Below are 15520 nucleotides of genomic sequence, written 5' to 3' on the forward strand. Positions count from 1 at the left end.
TTTTGCTGTGTTCAACCTACTAACTTTGATGTTGCACAGGGGAGCAGGGCAGACATCCCTTAGCTAACAGAAATTCAGACTAATAAGTGCAGGTAGTACAGTGCAGCACAGGGACATCCTATCAAAAACAGTGTAGTCATGCTGGGTTCTGCCATCTGTGAACTACAGTAAGTCTTGCTTTTGTTTTACTGCAGTTTGACCCTGCTATACAAGTCAAACAATAAGCTTGAACCAATTTCAAACTGCTTGATCAAGTACAGTTCACTGAGAAAAGAAATGGGATCTTGTGTGTTTTCAGTGCATCTATTATACTGTAAATACAAAAAATAATGTTTTGGATTTATTATAAATATTAGGAATGATAGAAAATGTATTTGGAGTTTAAAGTGAAAAATGTTTTGCTTCAAAAATACCAAAACCATTATAATTTTTTTTCCCCCCTGTAATTCAGATAGAGTTTTGATTCGAATAAAAGACTTGACAGTGGAGAAGGCTGATGAAGTGGTTTGGGTTCGTGGCAGAATACATACGAGCAGAGCTAAAGGTGAGATGCCTTCAGGGTTTTTATTTTTATTTCCTCATAGTGTTAGTATAACCTGAATGTTTACTTTGGCTTCATGACCTATTAGTTATGTCTTGGATACAAGAAAACTTTGCCACCTGGTTACTCAGTGTTCACTTTGACTAATTATTTTGTCTTTTCTCCACCTCTCTTTTCCCAAGCAGGGAAAAGGAAATTTTGTTTTCAGCTGAGTGGAAATCGGGTATTACTATTACATTGTAGTAAAAGTGAATTTCAGTTTTATCATATTTACTGAATAATGTGTGGACAATTGTAAATAATAGGATTTTAAAAATATTATCATCATTCTTCTTTGGCTGTTAACAGTTGTGAGATAAACCAGTTACAAGCTTCTGCTGTGAAATGTACTTTTATTATAAATGTGTAAGTTTTCAGACAGGCCACATTTATTCTGCTGCATGTGAATATTTTCACTATACCTTTTCTTTGACAGGAAACAAAAATCTGTGTTAAAATTTCAGAATTTTTACTTTAAGTTACTGGTATCCGATTATAGCAATTTCAACTTAAAATAAGAAACATCATCTTTCTTCAACAAGACAAAGGGAAAATCCTTTCGTAGGTTCTCAGTAGTGTGGGCTGTCATACTTGGCTGTCTGACAGCCATATTTCTTCCCTGGAATCAGAAATTCTCTCTGGAGATCAGTTTGCCATATGCAAACTTAAATAGGCTTTGGCCTTTCCAGTTGACATCAGATGCTGACAACTGTTGTACTGGTTTTGGTTATGTTTGGCAGCTCCGTAGTGAGATGTAAATACCTTGTCTTCCCAAGACTTGAAAGAAAAGAGCGTAAAGAAATTATCTCCACGACTGAAACGTAACAGTAGTCTTAGTACTGGGAATAATGCGAATTAGGAGCAAGAATCCAGTACAGAATATTGTCACAGATACCAGATTAATTTCTCTTTTTGAGGTTTAATTTTCTTTAAAAATGTCCCTCTTAATGAGTGTCTGTATTGCAGTCAGTTAAAATAAAGAACTGCCTGTAAATATATACATATACTGCATATTTTAATTTGTATTAGAATCTTTATATTTAGAGAGTCCTCTGTGATTTCCTCAATAGTGCTGTAGTATAGTCTCACATTGAAGTCTCTCTTTGCTATGTGTAGAAGTGGTCAACCCCAAAAGCTGTGAAAGCCTTGGTCATTACAACTTGAAGTTGTTCAGACAGGAGACACTCTATGTAATTTAAATGTCACTATGAGTATACAAATGAGAGTATCCTTACAGCTGTTTCTTTGCAATTGTAGGAGGAGTTCAGACTATTAACAGAATTTAGTATATTGGAGACAGGTGTCTATGCAGCCTTTAAAACAACGTAAAGTTCAATGGTGGTTTATTACTTTCTCTGTATTGCATTTATATATGATACGTTGCATGATATAAACATTTACTTCAATCAGAGTAACATATATGTAACATGGTAATATTAACTTACAAGAAGCTATTTGTTGTCCTTCACCTTTGACCTCAGGAAAGACTATTGTTTTTCATGCAATAACAGTGCTTATTTTCCAAACCCTTTAACACAACCTGAAGAATGAAAGCAAAAGGAGTTGATTATGAGCATGAAGTGTTCTCAATTTATTGATTATGCTTCTTGTTCTGTCTTGGTCTGACAACAGAGAACAATTCTGACATTCAGGGAATGCTGCTAGGGAATGCCATATGCTTGTTTACTTAAGCTTTGGGAGAAAGAATCTTACAAGAAAAGCAAATGTTTAAGAGTAAAAAATAATACTAACCTTTCCCACACACATAGTGGTGCTATTCCTACCGTTTTGGAAAGGAAAGTCTTGCAGGAAACAGGAAAAACTTAGACAAAAATAGCTTTAGTTTTTCTCAGAAGTTCCAATTTGACTCCTAAATAACCAACATATCCTTTGTTTAGCCCTGTCTAGTTCTGACCAATAAACCAAAAAAAAAAAAAAAAAAGTGAACTGCAGAATCCAGCTGTCTTGTATAGCAAGCCACTCATGAATTCTGATGGAAATTAACTGAAGGATGTGTAAAGAATGGGGTGTTGGGAATTTCTGTGGGTTGTACTAAAATTAAAGTGCTTGGGGCCCTGTGGGTTTTATTGTAGATTGAATAAATGTTAGTTCTGGCCTTATTTTAAAGCCAGCCTAAGCTACTGGTCACGTTTATCATTGAAAAGCAGTTGGGAAATCAGTCTGGGTTCTGCCAGGCAGCTGGGACTTGGGCAGTAGGTTAGACCTAAACTTGGTTTTAGTTTATGAATGCAAAGTTTTATAAAACATCAAAATAGTATGTCTGAAAATAAGAGTACCACTGAGAGCAATTTAAGTATTGGACCAAATTTTATGATAAACCGTATAAAGTTTTCTCTTCGCTGGCAGATGTCTGTAACTAGAATGTATTAATTTATATGACCAAACGTTTTTTACTGTTTATATAAATTCCTTCCTTATGTCCTTTTCTCTCATGAGGTCTTGTGTCATTTGGTACTTACATCCAAGAAAGGAAATGGATTCCTGTTTGGTTTTGTGTGCTTACTTTTGACAGGATTCCGTGTGTGGTGGCTTCTCTTATTTCTTCAGTGACTAAAAGTTCCTTGAGCTAGACTGAGTCAGACCTTTTTAACCACATTTCTTTTGAAACTTTTCATCTTTTTACGCATTCTTGTGGGACACAATATTGGTTTGGTTTATAGAAACTTAGAGTAGTTCACTGTCAAATGTGAGTAAAGTTGGTCTAATACTTTTCACTTAAATACCATGTAAATATTTTGAAACACATGGAGAACATCCCATCATCACAATTTTTTTCTCACTCTGATGCTTCCTTTTTTCCATCTCTTGATCTGGAGAGGCATCTAATCATGAAGTAGATTTGATTATGGCTTGTCTTTTTGATACTTTGCATGCCTTTGACTTTTTAGGGAAAATTTCTGTTTCCTCCTACAAGCTTTGTAACTGTCATATTTTAACTATTCCTATCAATGAGGTTTGTTTGATCACTTATCTTCTGTGTGATTAGAAATGGTTATATTCTACAAAACATCCTCTTTCCTTGTGAAAGCAACTACTGTTACTCATGACAAAAAGATTTGAGTCCTTTTATAGTGCAGATACTGTTCAGACTTCTAGTGTTTGGGATTAAATACAACTGCCAAACTTTTGCTTCTGATTAGCCTAATAGCAGGTCCCTCCATTTATTTTGCAATCTTCTCCTTAAATATTTACTAGTTGAGTGACATTGTAGCTGTCTTCAGCTGTGTATTTTTTGTCTGAATGCCTAATACATCATTGCTGAAACTTCAATCATATTTTGCTGAAGTATTTGTGACTGAAATCATGGAGACAAATACTGTATCAAACCACACTGTAAGCAAGAAATACTGAGATGTCAAAGATGTGAGATGATACACCTAACTTATCCAAAGAAACTTAGCATATTGTGTCTTATGAAAAAATTGCACTTTGTTTGTTGACTTGCTGGATCTGAAACACAGGCGTGTATACCACTGAAGGTTCTGTTTAATTTCTGAAGCCTGTACTTTTCTAATTTAAATCTGTGGCTTAATGTTTGCCTGCAAGAAATACGTGCATCCATACCGTATTAGCTTCTTTACTTAGATATTGCAGCCTCTGGAATACAGAAATAGTTGTCCTCTGTTTTCTGAAAATACGGAATTAATTTTCTTGCATTTCTGAAATCAGAATCATAGCACAAGGTTAGTTATTTCCAATAATTACAATGTTAATTTTTAATAATATTTTGTAGTAGTTTTTTATGTTTGCTTTTATTTGCATCAGATTGTGTGTCAAATGTTCTACATTTATCTTCTGATACTGTTTAAATTATCTGCAGCTATGTGTCTGGAATGGTAATCTACATAATTACAAATGAAAACAACTGTTTTTTTAGTGTCAATGTTCTAGATATATGTTGATTTTAATGTTTTATAGTCTACATCGACAATAACTACGAAATAGCTATCTATGACAAAGCTTCTGGCTTCTTCCTATTCTCACCATATTAATGGAAATGTTATGAGTCAGAACGTGGAAACAAAATGATATTGGTGAATTTTATCAGATACTGGTACAACTATGAAGTGTTTGGTTTTAATTTCTCTCTCGGAGGAAGAAGAATCACCATATTTCCTTAAATCTAAATTAAGGAGTAAATTGTTGTGCAGGGTCCTGCACATGAGTCGGGGCAATCCCAAGCACAACTACAGGCTGGGCAGAGAATGGATTGAGAGCAGCCCTGAGGAGAAGGACTTGGGGGCATTGATTGATGAAAAGCTCAACGTGAGCCAGCAATGTGTGCTAGCAGCCCAGAAAGCCAACCGTGTCCTGGGCTGCATCAAAACCAGCGTGACCAGCAGGTCGAGGGAGGGGATTCTGCCCCTCTACTCTGCTCTTGTGAGAGCCCACCTGGAGTACTGCATCCAGCTCTGGGGGCCCCAGTACAGGAGAGACATGGAGCTGTTGGAGTGAGTCCAGAGGAGGCCACAAAGTTGATCAGAGGGCTGGAGCACCTCTGCTATGGAGACAGGCTGAGAGAGTTGGAGTTGTTCAGCCTGGAGAAGAGAAGGCTCCAGGGAGACCTTATAGCAGCCTTCCAGTACCTGAAGAACCTGAAGGACTGTTTACAAGGGCAGGGAGTGATAGGACAAGGGGGAATAAGCTGAAGGAGGGTAGATTTAGATTAGATATTAGGAAGAAGTTCTTCCCTGTGAGGGTGGTGAGGCACTGGACCAGGTTGCCCAGAGAAGCTGTAGATGCCCCATCCCTGGAAGTATTCAAGGCCAGGCTGGATGGGGCTTTGGGCAACCTGGTCTAGTGGAGGGTGTCCCTGCCCATGGCAGGAGGGTTGGAACTAGGTGATCTTTGAGGTCCCTTCCAACCCAAACCATTCCATGGATCTATGATATGAAATGATTGTAACTGTCAGGTAAACAGATTGGGAAGAGCTTTGTTAACTTGGAAATGCCCATTTTAAAAGTCAACAAAATGCATTACATTCTTTGTAAATTATTACTAATTCCTATTAACTTCTTTTTCCCTAAGCTGTTCATGAATAAATTGCTCTTACAGGAATTTTTACTTGGGCCTTTTAGGTTCTTGTCATTCACCAGAATCAATACTCCTTTTGTTCCCCTTCATTCTGAATGTGTGATGTATTATAGAATGAACATTGTTGGTTTAGTCCCTGTGGTGCAAAATCAAGCCTATTTCTCTCAGAGCAGCTTTGTAAAGAGAGCTCTACAGCTTTAATTTGAGAAGATGAGAAAAAACTTCTTTTAAAATAATGTAGACTTGAAGTAGTTGTAAGCAAAGCAACAAGGAAAAGTATGATTTACTTCTTGCAGTTGAAGAACAGTAGATATTTTAAAAGTTATGATTTTTACATTTTGGGTTTTGTAGATATTATTTATCTTGGAAGACTTGTTATTTTTAGAAAATGTCCATTCACATGTTTATAGATGTAAGGCAGAATTATTTCATTTATCTCAGTGTTTGGGGTGTGTGCGTACATGCAGAGCTGACTAGTTTGATGTAGCTATTGGGAGGGGCACAGCGAGGGAGAGAGAGACACACACACACCCTTAAAAGCTCAGCTTAATATTATAGTAGTAAAACATTTTTTCTCATTCACAAAGACCTCGAGTAACTTGTCCTTAATACACCTGCGTTGTTTTTCTTTGTATTCAGGGAAGCAGTGTTTCTTAGTCCTGCGTCAGCAGCAGTTTAATATCCAGGCTCTTGTGGCTGTGGGACAGCATGCAAGCAAGCAGATGGTAAAGTTTGCTGCCAAGTAAGTAAGCAATTATATCCTGTTGTCAGAGTAAACAATGGTGGGAACCAGGACTCCCAGGGGTTGGGACCATTTTCACACATTAACATCAATGCTTCGTTTGTTTTAAAATGTAGTTATTTAAATTGTCAGCTCACTATTGCGTTGAATACATTACACTGACAAAAGATAAAATAGAGAACAGGCTTGAAATTCATTCTGAACTGCTGAAGCAGCATTCTCTCGCCATAGACAACCTACATTTACTTTCAAGCTGGCTAACAAAAAGTCTGGCAAGCTGAGCTTAGTGGGACACTTCATTTTGTGTGGTGTGTGTGTCTGCACATGTTAAGGGTTTTTCTTCTACAAGATGTGCAGTGTAGTAATACATTTTATAGCTTGAACTGATGTGAAGTTCCATATTGCAAGTGGCTTACTGAGTTGAAGAAATTAAAGAGTAGCTTCCGTGCACTGAATTAATCTTACTTATACCTTATTTTTGGCACTAGAATGTTTAGTGAGGGATTTAAGTTACTTTTAAAATGTTTTTTGGGAGGGTAATAGTTAGACTTGCCACTTCAAACAGGTGTTTATTGCAGCAATTTAAATTCAGTTATTTTGGTTTGTTTTATTCTTAAAGATAAAAAATTACCTTCCCCTGCTACTTCCCTCAAGATTGTGCTTTCAGGTTGTCCAGTACTAAATATGCTTGCATGACAAAGGTGTTTTTATAGTAGAGCTTTTAATCATGTATATCTACTTGTTCACAAATAGAAATGCGGATCAGTTTGGTGCAATAATATGTTTAACATGTGGCACTTGAGTTGCTTCTGTCTAGTTCTTGGCAGTACTCTTGTGCCTGGGAAGGGAGCCCCCACTAATTAGCTGCAAAAGTGCTACAGCCTTCAACCTTCAATATGTCAGGGAGAGGAGGCATTCATTACAGTATGGACTTCTAGAAGCCAAGTTAAGAAGGTTTTGGATAATGCTGCTGCTGCTCAGGTTCAAGGCAACGGGAAAACAGAACCAGCAGTGTTTGTTGTTTGGCGGTGCTTAGTGTTGGCAGTGCCAGTGTGAAGCATGCTGTTTACAGGTGTTTATGAGCCAAAGTGAAGTGTTCTGTTTCTTCATGAAATAGTTTGTTCTCTCCAGCACTTTGAATCTTTGAAAAGAATTAAGTGTGTAATCTACTCGTTCCTCAATTCATCTCCCTCTAACCTACCAACAGTCTGCCTGTACTCTCTCGATGAACTTGTGCTACAGAACAGTGAAACGACTCTTTATAGTTGTGATGCTCTCTTCTATGTGGTGACTCTGCCACTTGTAAGCCTTCTGTGACTTTTTTTTTTTTAATTCGCTAATCTTTTTGTAGTCTGTTAGTTTTCTGTTAGGTTAGTGATTTAAACTAAACTAGGTCAGGAGGTCCAGAGCTAACAAGGAGTGGTAAACGGTAGAAAAGGGTATCTGGAAAGAGAGCAAAGCACCTTTCTCTTCTGGCAGCAGTGAGCTGTTAAATTGGATGGAACCTCATCCTTAGGTTCTTTCCGACTCCCTGTCATCTCCCCACTTTTCTTGATGTGACAGACCTGATTTCCTCTGAGTAGCCGTGATGTTTGTACTGTGTTTTGACTTTTCATTCTGCTCCTTTTTGTGATAGCGTTTGCTAGCTAAATCTTGATACTTTGGCCTCTCTAATTTATAGAATGCATGTTTTACTCACGATTTGTGCTTCTGAAATGTTTAAATGCTTATCGTCCTGCGCTTTGAATGATAGAACTTTCTCTGCTACAGCCTTCTGGGTTTTCTTTTGGAGGTTTGCTTTTGTTTTTTTAACACCATTAGTGCAATCGTCTTCTCATGATTCATTCCCACCATTTTATTATTTTACTAATATCTTGCCATGCTCTCACTTTTTCCAGTGTTTTATCTTCTACAATTTTGCCTAATACCGCCATTGCAGCTGCCTCTTGTCCTCCAGAGGCTGCTGCTTTTCCCTGATTTCTGAGTACACTTGCGGTCACTGTGTCAGTAACACCTGAAGCACAGCAGCAGTACCTGCCTTGTCTGCACTCACTTTCCTGCTGGTTTTCACCTGCTGTGGCATGATGACATTACTACCAGATGAGGGTGGTCTTAGATCTCTAAAAATAACTATACTGTAGTTTCTCTGCCTTTCTCAGTGTCTTTTTTTATCATCTCCTCTTGTGTCCTAAGCATTAAATGAGGAAATACACATTAATTGAAGAAAACATTTAACTTAAATACTTTATACTTAATTTAAATTTTTAAACTAAACTTTTTCACTGATAGTATATAGACTTTATTTTTCATGTGCTGCTTTCTCTTATTTTAATACTGGGTCCAAAAATTTCTTTAAAATAGTTTGTGGAATTCTGAATCTTGAATTTTTAATGAGAACTGATTAAATCATGAGCATTTTTTCTTACAATTTTTCATAAATAATAAACAAACCAGTTCCTCTTTTAGATATTGGCACATGGAAACCAAGAACTTTCATAACCTTCTGTGGTCTAGCAACATTCATATACTAATTATCTCCATTATCATAAGAATGTGAGTTCTTTTTAGTGAAAGATACTTAATACTGGTTTAACTCAGTTTTACAAAGAAATTTCTGTGAGTTTAACTATGAAAAGTTTCTAGTTGAACTTTCAAATAATACATAGCCAACAACATAGAGCCAGTCAGGATGCTGGATTGGCAGCTGTGGAGTTGTTCTTATGTCTTTTATCAGAAAAAAAAAAATCAGCCTAGTCCTGCAAGGGATGCTGTATAAGAGAAAGAATTAATCGTCTCTCTCAGCCAGCAGAGGTGCCAAGTGGTGCAATTTGTAATTTATTCACCTCCTTTTTTTCCATACAGTATTGGGTATGGTTGGTTTTGGTTTTCTTTCTCTTTTTTTTTAATATCAGCATTGAGCCTTTCACCCCCATCTCCACTACCATAGCCACACGATATAACAGTTGGGAGAGGTGGTTAGCAGATTCTAATTTAGCTGCCCAAACGATGTGTAACAGGAAGTAACTTGATGACTCTTCATAGTAGGCTAGAGAATGAAAATCCAGAAAAGAGATTATAAAGGGGGGGAGGGGGAGGAAGGTGGGTAAACCTGTATGAAAATACTTCACAATGTAGAAAAATGTACATAAGTTCATCAATTGGATAAATTGGTAATACCAGGAAAACTGCTGGACATTGCAGGAATACTTTCTTTATCCATTCTAGTTTAATTTTTATATCAGTGAACTGGAAGAAAATGTCAAATTGCAGCTGTTAAGTTTGCTGGTGACACAGAAATTGGAATGGTAAACCAGGGGCTAGGAGTATATAGTAACCAGGGTTCATTTAGAATAATTGCTTTGATGCTCCTCAGTGTGAATTTGTACCTTTGTGGTCATTAGTTCAGATTTTGTGTATGTTCAGGATTAATATGTAGGAAAGTAAGTGATGAGAAATATGAGATCATGACAGATAACTGACTTAACAGGAGTCCATGCAGTTCTCTTACCTACTATGCTAGGAGATCTCTTGAGTTTTGAAGAAGAGGAATAAAATGTCATTAACATAATATATGCCAGTCATTAAACCATTGCTGAAATATTTTGTCCAGTTTTGTTGTCTTTGTGTCTGAATATATGTCAAATTGGAAGAGGTTGATGGTGAAGCTGCAAGATGAAATGATGTGGTCAGGTAAATCTGCCTTCCTGTGAGACTAAAGAAAACTCTCTGTTCTATCCAAGAGAAATCAGTAATTAACTTAAATCCCAGTCTGATGGTACCCGTGCAAGAAGATTTTCTGCCAATGGAGGGTTCTTTACTTTGCAGATACAAAGATATGACAGGATGCAATAAACAGATGGTGAAGCTAGGTAAATTCAGAAGGGAAATAAAATGGAATTTTTTTCAGTGAAAATGATTAAAAATGCATAGTCGATTTTGTTACTTAAAATTTTTAAAAGAACATAGGCTTTTTTTGGTTTTCCCCAGAAGATATCCAGGTTCATCCAGGTATTAGAATGTAGGAAACAGATTGTTATATTTTTAGAATGAAGAGAATAAGAATACATGTTTACCTGGCCTTCATGTATACAATGTCAGTTAACTCCCCTTTCAGAGGGCTTAATGGATACTTAACTGTATTTATGCAGACAGTATTACAGTTGGTCATGTTGAGTATAAAATGTTTATACTTTCAACTATTTACAAAGTGAACTCATTTTTTCAAACTATTGCTTTCAGCTTTCACTGACATTCAGATAAAGGATTGTTGATTATTATGTTTTATGACAATTATTTAATATTTTTAGATTTACTAATGTATTAAAATAATTTATGCAGTCTGCTTACAGAAAACAGTATTGAAGAAAAAACAAGAAAATGTCTGAGCAAGGATAGATGCTTCTATTAAGTAAAACATTTTCTATTTAAAGTCTATAGATAGCCAAGTTTCTTCCAATTCTTCAAACTTTTGGTCAAGAAAATGTTGATTGTGATTCACTTCGGGAGGCCTGCATGGGGTTCAACTTGCAACATGAAGCTGTTGATGAAAGATGTTGTCATACAGACTGAAATAATGCAATCCTGTGGTTAAAAGAGAAAGTCTTGGCTAATAGACATGCAGATAATTAAGAGGGACATAAGGCATCTAGTGGACATTTTAGTAATAATAGTCTTGATTTTCTGGAAGGAATATTACATATAAAGAAGCAGTTTGCTATTTTTTTAGCATTGGATTTTATGAATCTATTACTAAAATAGCTTAAGGATTAAACAATATAAAGATGTCACCTGTCCTGTCTTAATGCATCATGCATCCTAATTTAGTTTCTAGTCCTTTCTAATATTGTTGTCTTTAATGGAAATTATGATAGCTTTGGCATGCTTTTCTGCTACTTGTTCACTTTTTTTGGTTTGTTGGGGTTTTTTTGTTACCCAGGGGAATTTTATCAAAAAATCACCTAGATGACTTAGTGCCGCTGCTGCAGAGAACTCTTTGCTGTCGTTACTGGCATTTAATGGAAGTGTTTTGTTTCTTGTTGTAACTTAAACTGAAATTACCATTTCAGTAACATTCTTGAAATTACCTGTTGGGATCAAAACAGCACCTTCTAGGTTTCTGTAGTTTACATTTGATGCACAATGTTAGGGACTTAAGATTTTTCCAGCACTAGATTTTGCTGAGCATGGTTCAAACAAAACTCAAAACACAAACTTTTACTTCCATACCAGATTAGATACGTAGTCTGAATAAGCAAAAGTGTATTTTCTAATTATCAAATGGAAGTTTAGAGTAGATGATGAATGTTTGTAAATACAAAGATGGTCATAGGCAGTAGAATACTCGGTAGTGCTTTTGTGTGCCCAGGCAATTACATGCATATGTGGATACAGGGATCTACATAGGTAGGAATTGAGTTGAAATACACGCTAAAATTACAGCAAATGTAATGACTAAGGGATGTTACAGTTTTAAAGTGTGTTCCAGACCAAGAAACATACTGTTTTAATTGCAACTCCAGTTTAGAGAGAAAGAGAGAAAAAGCACATTTAATCACAAGTACAAAGTTTTAAAGTTCTGTTATGCAAGTTTGCAAAGCAATATTACAGTTACAATGATGTAAAAGTCAGTTTCTTCCTGTGTGTTTAAAGTGATACCATTTTGCATGTCTTGAATTCCATGCGTGTTCTGATCAAAGCTCTGTAGTGACTTCACTAATACTCAGCCATGGCATCACTAATCTGATTACGGATCCATCATACAACACATTTACATTTAACTATTATTTTCTTTTTCACAGTGCAGAAAATTTGCTTTGATAAGTTTAAAACAGTATTTTTATTTGCAAGTATTAGTGAGAGGGCTTTTATTCAGCAGATTAGAAACTTCTGTTTTGAATGAAGGCACTGCTATTAGTGCCATTAGTAGTGTTTTCTGGGCATTTGCCAAAATGTTGACATGAAAAAGAAAGCGGGAAAAATAGAGGAGAACTGTATAGGGGAATAAAAGTTAGCACAAGAGTAAAACTTCTGTTAAACATTCACTTATTTGAAAAGCAAAGGGAATTTATAGTTATGCCTAAAATACTATTTGAGCATGATATATTCTCTGTGTGTTTCTTATTACATTGTCTTGCATCCAAGGCGTTGTATTGCTGCCTCAGTCTTTTTCAGGAGTTTAAAACAGAATCATTTTTAAGAGAGTATACTTCTAAGTACTTAGTCTCATTTCTCCTTGTCTTTCTTGAGTTTGTTGCCTCTGCTTAAATAATGGAGATGAATGGAGGCTCACTCTTAACTAAATGAATACTGATTTAAAGCCTACTGTTGACCTCTTTGTACAAATTTAGTTGTTTGTTCATTTTACTGATCTGAGCAACTGTAGCACTTTTAAAGTGTAAATGTACCAGAAAAACATACTATTCACAAATTTTATATAGTATATGGAATTACCTAATGGTTAAATAAGTCAAGCATATGAAGCACCATGGTCTGTAGAGCAGCTGCCAATGAGTTCCATCCCCTGAGAGTGTTACCATCAATAGTGTAATCAACTAAATGCTCAAATTTTGCTTTTTTTAGTCACTTGTAATTTACTTATAGTGATGCTGTTAGGTTTTGAGAATTTTGATGCTTGAATTTTACACTCTTACTTTAATATCCTCAGATTTTTCAAAACTTTGATTATTTTAATTCAAAAATTCTATTGGATAACTTAAGTTTGAACTCAGCTTTATAACATTAAAAAGTTTGTCCCACGTTAGACCGAAGATCCATCTAGCTTGTCCTAGGGCTGATATGGATGGTTCAGGAATAGTAGAAAGCAGGGCAAGCAAGCAGTCATAGTTGGCAACGCTGGGTGATTTCTGTCTTGGCTGTGTCTGGGTCACACCACTTGGGCTTTATCAGAGAAGAAAGCTAAGTTTCCCTCATCAACTCAAAAGATAAACTTAATTGTTTAGCCAGGTAAATCCCACTTTGAAAATGTGAGAGAATGACTAATTCCGAACATAGATATTTCTAAAGGGAAGCTTCTCAATCCTAGTAGGGTTCTCATGTGGTTTTACTGTAGCTGTGCGAAAAGACTGTAGGGCTAGAATATCTAGATTTTGTTCACAGCTTAGACTGACTTATTCCAGGTGATGCTAGATAAACTGATGCAGATGCAAGTGATTAGGTCTATAGTTACCATCAGCAGTAGCCTGTAACAGCTTCTACTCTGTCCTTACCTCCCTTACCCTTTAACTGGGGGTTATTGCCCCTCAATTACCCCTCCTGTGCATACAAATATTTACCTCACCACCCTCCAACTTAGCTGTATGGGTTTTGTTGGTTTGGGTCTTTTGGGGCATAGGGAGGGGTCTTACTGAAAAAAAGAGCAAACCTTGTAAACTTGAAGATTGTTAATTGCTATTTGCTTTACGGAGATCAGTAGTGGCCAGTTTGTCTGATAACATCCTCCCTCACCTCTTATTATTTGCAGTTAAATTGTGGGCCTGCTGCTTTCCTCCTTTCGAAGGGCTGTGGTCAAGTGATATATATAAAGTGCTTTCCAAGAAGGCCTGAGAAGTGAAGGATAAAGTTAATTGTAACAGTTATTTTTCATAAAAAGGAAATAAATATTTTCTGATATTTGGCCTTTTGTAAGCAGGCTAGCAAAGAGACAGTGAAAATATATTACCAGTGGGAGTGAAATTATCTGTAGAAAATTACTAGTTTAAAGTCCAGTACCTTAAATACCTAAATAAAAACTGTTCATACAAATTATTTTCTCACCTATGACTCTTGAGGCTTTTGTTATTGTTTGCATATAGCACACATAATTTATATCATATTTTTGAAAGACTTTCAAGATGTTATGTGGTGTTATAATGTACTATTAGTGACTGTTAGTGGAGAGCAATTAAGATGTCCCCTGTTGTAGAGAAATGACTTGCGAGCATTTTGTATCTTTCAGTAACAAGTCATGTAGTTTAAACAAACTCAGTCAGTTTTGATTTTCCCCTCCAGATCTAGCACTTCCTTTCAGTTTGTTGTTCTGCTGATGAAGACACATCTTTCAGATAATTGCATCAGCGGACACATACAAGAGTATACGTGGCTTAGAAAAAGAACTATGCAACTTGTCAGTTTATGTATACACACACAAAGAACGAGCGAGCACTAATTCTTTCCCTCCCAAGTCTTCCATCCCAGTTTGAATTTATTGTGACTGGGAATATTTTAGCAAAGTCCTTCATTACTCAGTTATGATATATATAAGAAACTTTACCTAAATCTTTAACTCTGTTTTGTTGTTCCAGCAGTCCATACAGTACATGAACGTCCTAGTGCTCAGTACTGAGTCGGGTGCAGTGTGCGATGAAATTTAGTAAGCCTCCTATCCTATTTTTATTGACAGCATCAACAAAGAGAGCATTGTGGATGTAGAAGGTGTTGTGAGGAAAGCATATCAGAAAATTGGAGGTTGTACTCAGCAAGACGTTGAGCTTCACGTTCAAAGGGTAAATTTTTGAGCAAATGTAGTACTGGTTAATTGTTTGAGAGATTATCTGTCTAGGTTGCCTGTCTATCTACATATATAAACTTTGTCAGTAAGTCATCCCTTACCAGAGAAATAAACTGCTTTAGACTACAAATTCCAGTGTACCATATGTGAACATAAAACATTTCTGATTTTAAGAGATTTGATTTTTAGAATTTCCTATTTTTATCTGCCATTTGAATTACAGTAAAATAAAGTATCTCACTAGAATAATTTTACTAGGAATGCTTGTAATTCTAGTTTTGATTCTTAACTGCAGCAGATACTGTAATAAAAAGTCTGCCTCTTTTTAAGTGCAAGTCGGAAGTTTCTTTATCAGAAAGTTACAATCTTCCCTTTAGTACGATGGGATGGAATACATAACTCTCAGGAAAAGTAAAGCACTGGCTTAACAGTATGGAAGCTCTTGAAATCTAAAATTCCTGTAGCATGTGCTGTAGGGCTGGAGGAAGTGCAACTTTATAATTTGTTTAAATAGAAAGCATATTTAAACCTTCATGTAATATCCTTTCCTTCTAAAGGTTTTCAACCACTGTTGAGCCTACAATACAGCTGAAACAGAGTCACCTCGAGTATAATGGCTATTATAGTTAGAGCAGTA

General features: G+C 36.2%; 1 protein-coding gene across 1 annotated transcript in view; it reads left to right on the forward strand.

Annotated features, from left to right (window-relative positions):
• DARS1 (aspartyl-tRNA synthetase 1) overlaps positions 1 to 15520 on the forward strand; it is a 43241-nt gene that overhangs the window by 7193 nt on the left and 20528 nt on the right. The window contains exons 3-5 of the mRNA XM_054829817.1: positions 452 to 544; positions 6275 to 6377; positions 14776 to 14878. Of these exons, the coding sequence (XP_054685792.1) occupies positions 452 to 544; positions 6275 to 6377; positions 14776 to 14878 (299 nt within the window). The remainder of the gene's footprint in view (positions 1 to 451; positions 545 to 6274; positions 6378 to 14775; positions 14879 to 15520) is intronic.

The sequence above is a fragment of the Grus americana genome, chromosome 6 (assembly GCF_028858705.1).
Source record: "Grus americana isolate bGruAme1 chromosome 6, bGruAme1.mat, whole genome shotgun sequence".
Taxonomy (NCBI): Eukaryota; Metazoa; Chordata; class Aves; order Gruiformes; family Gruidae; genus Grus; species Grus americana.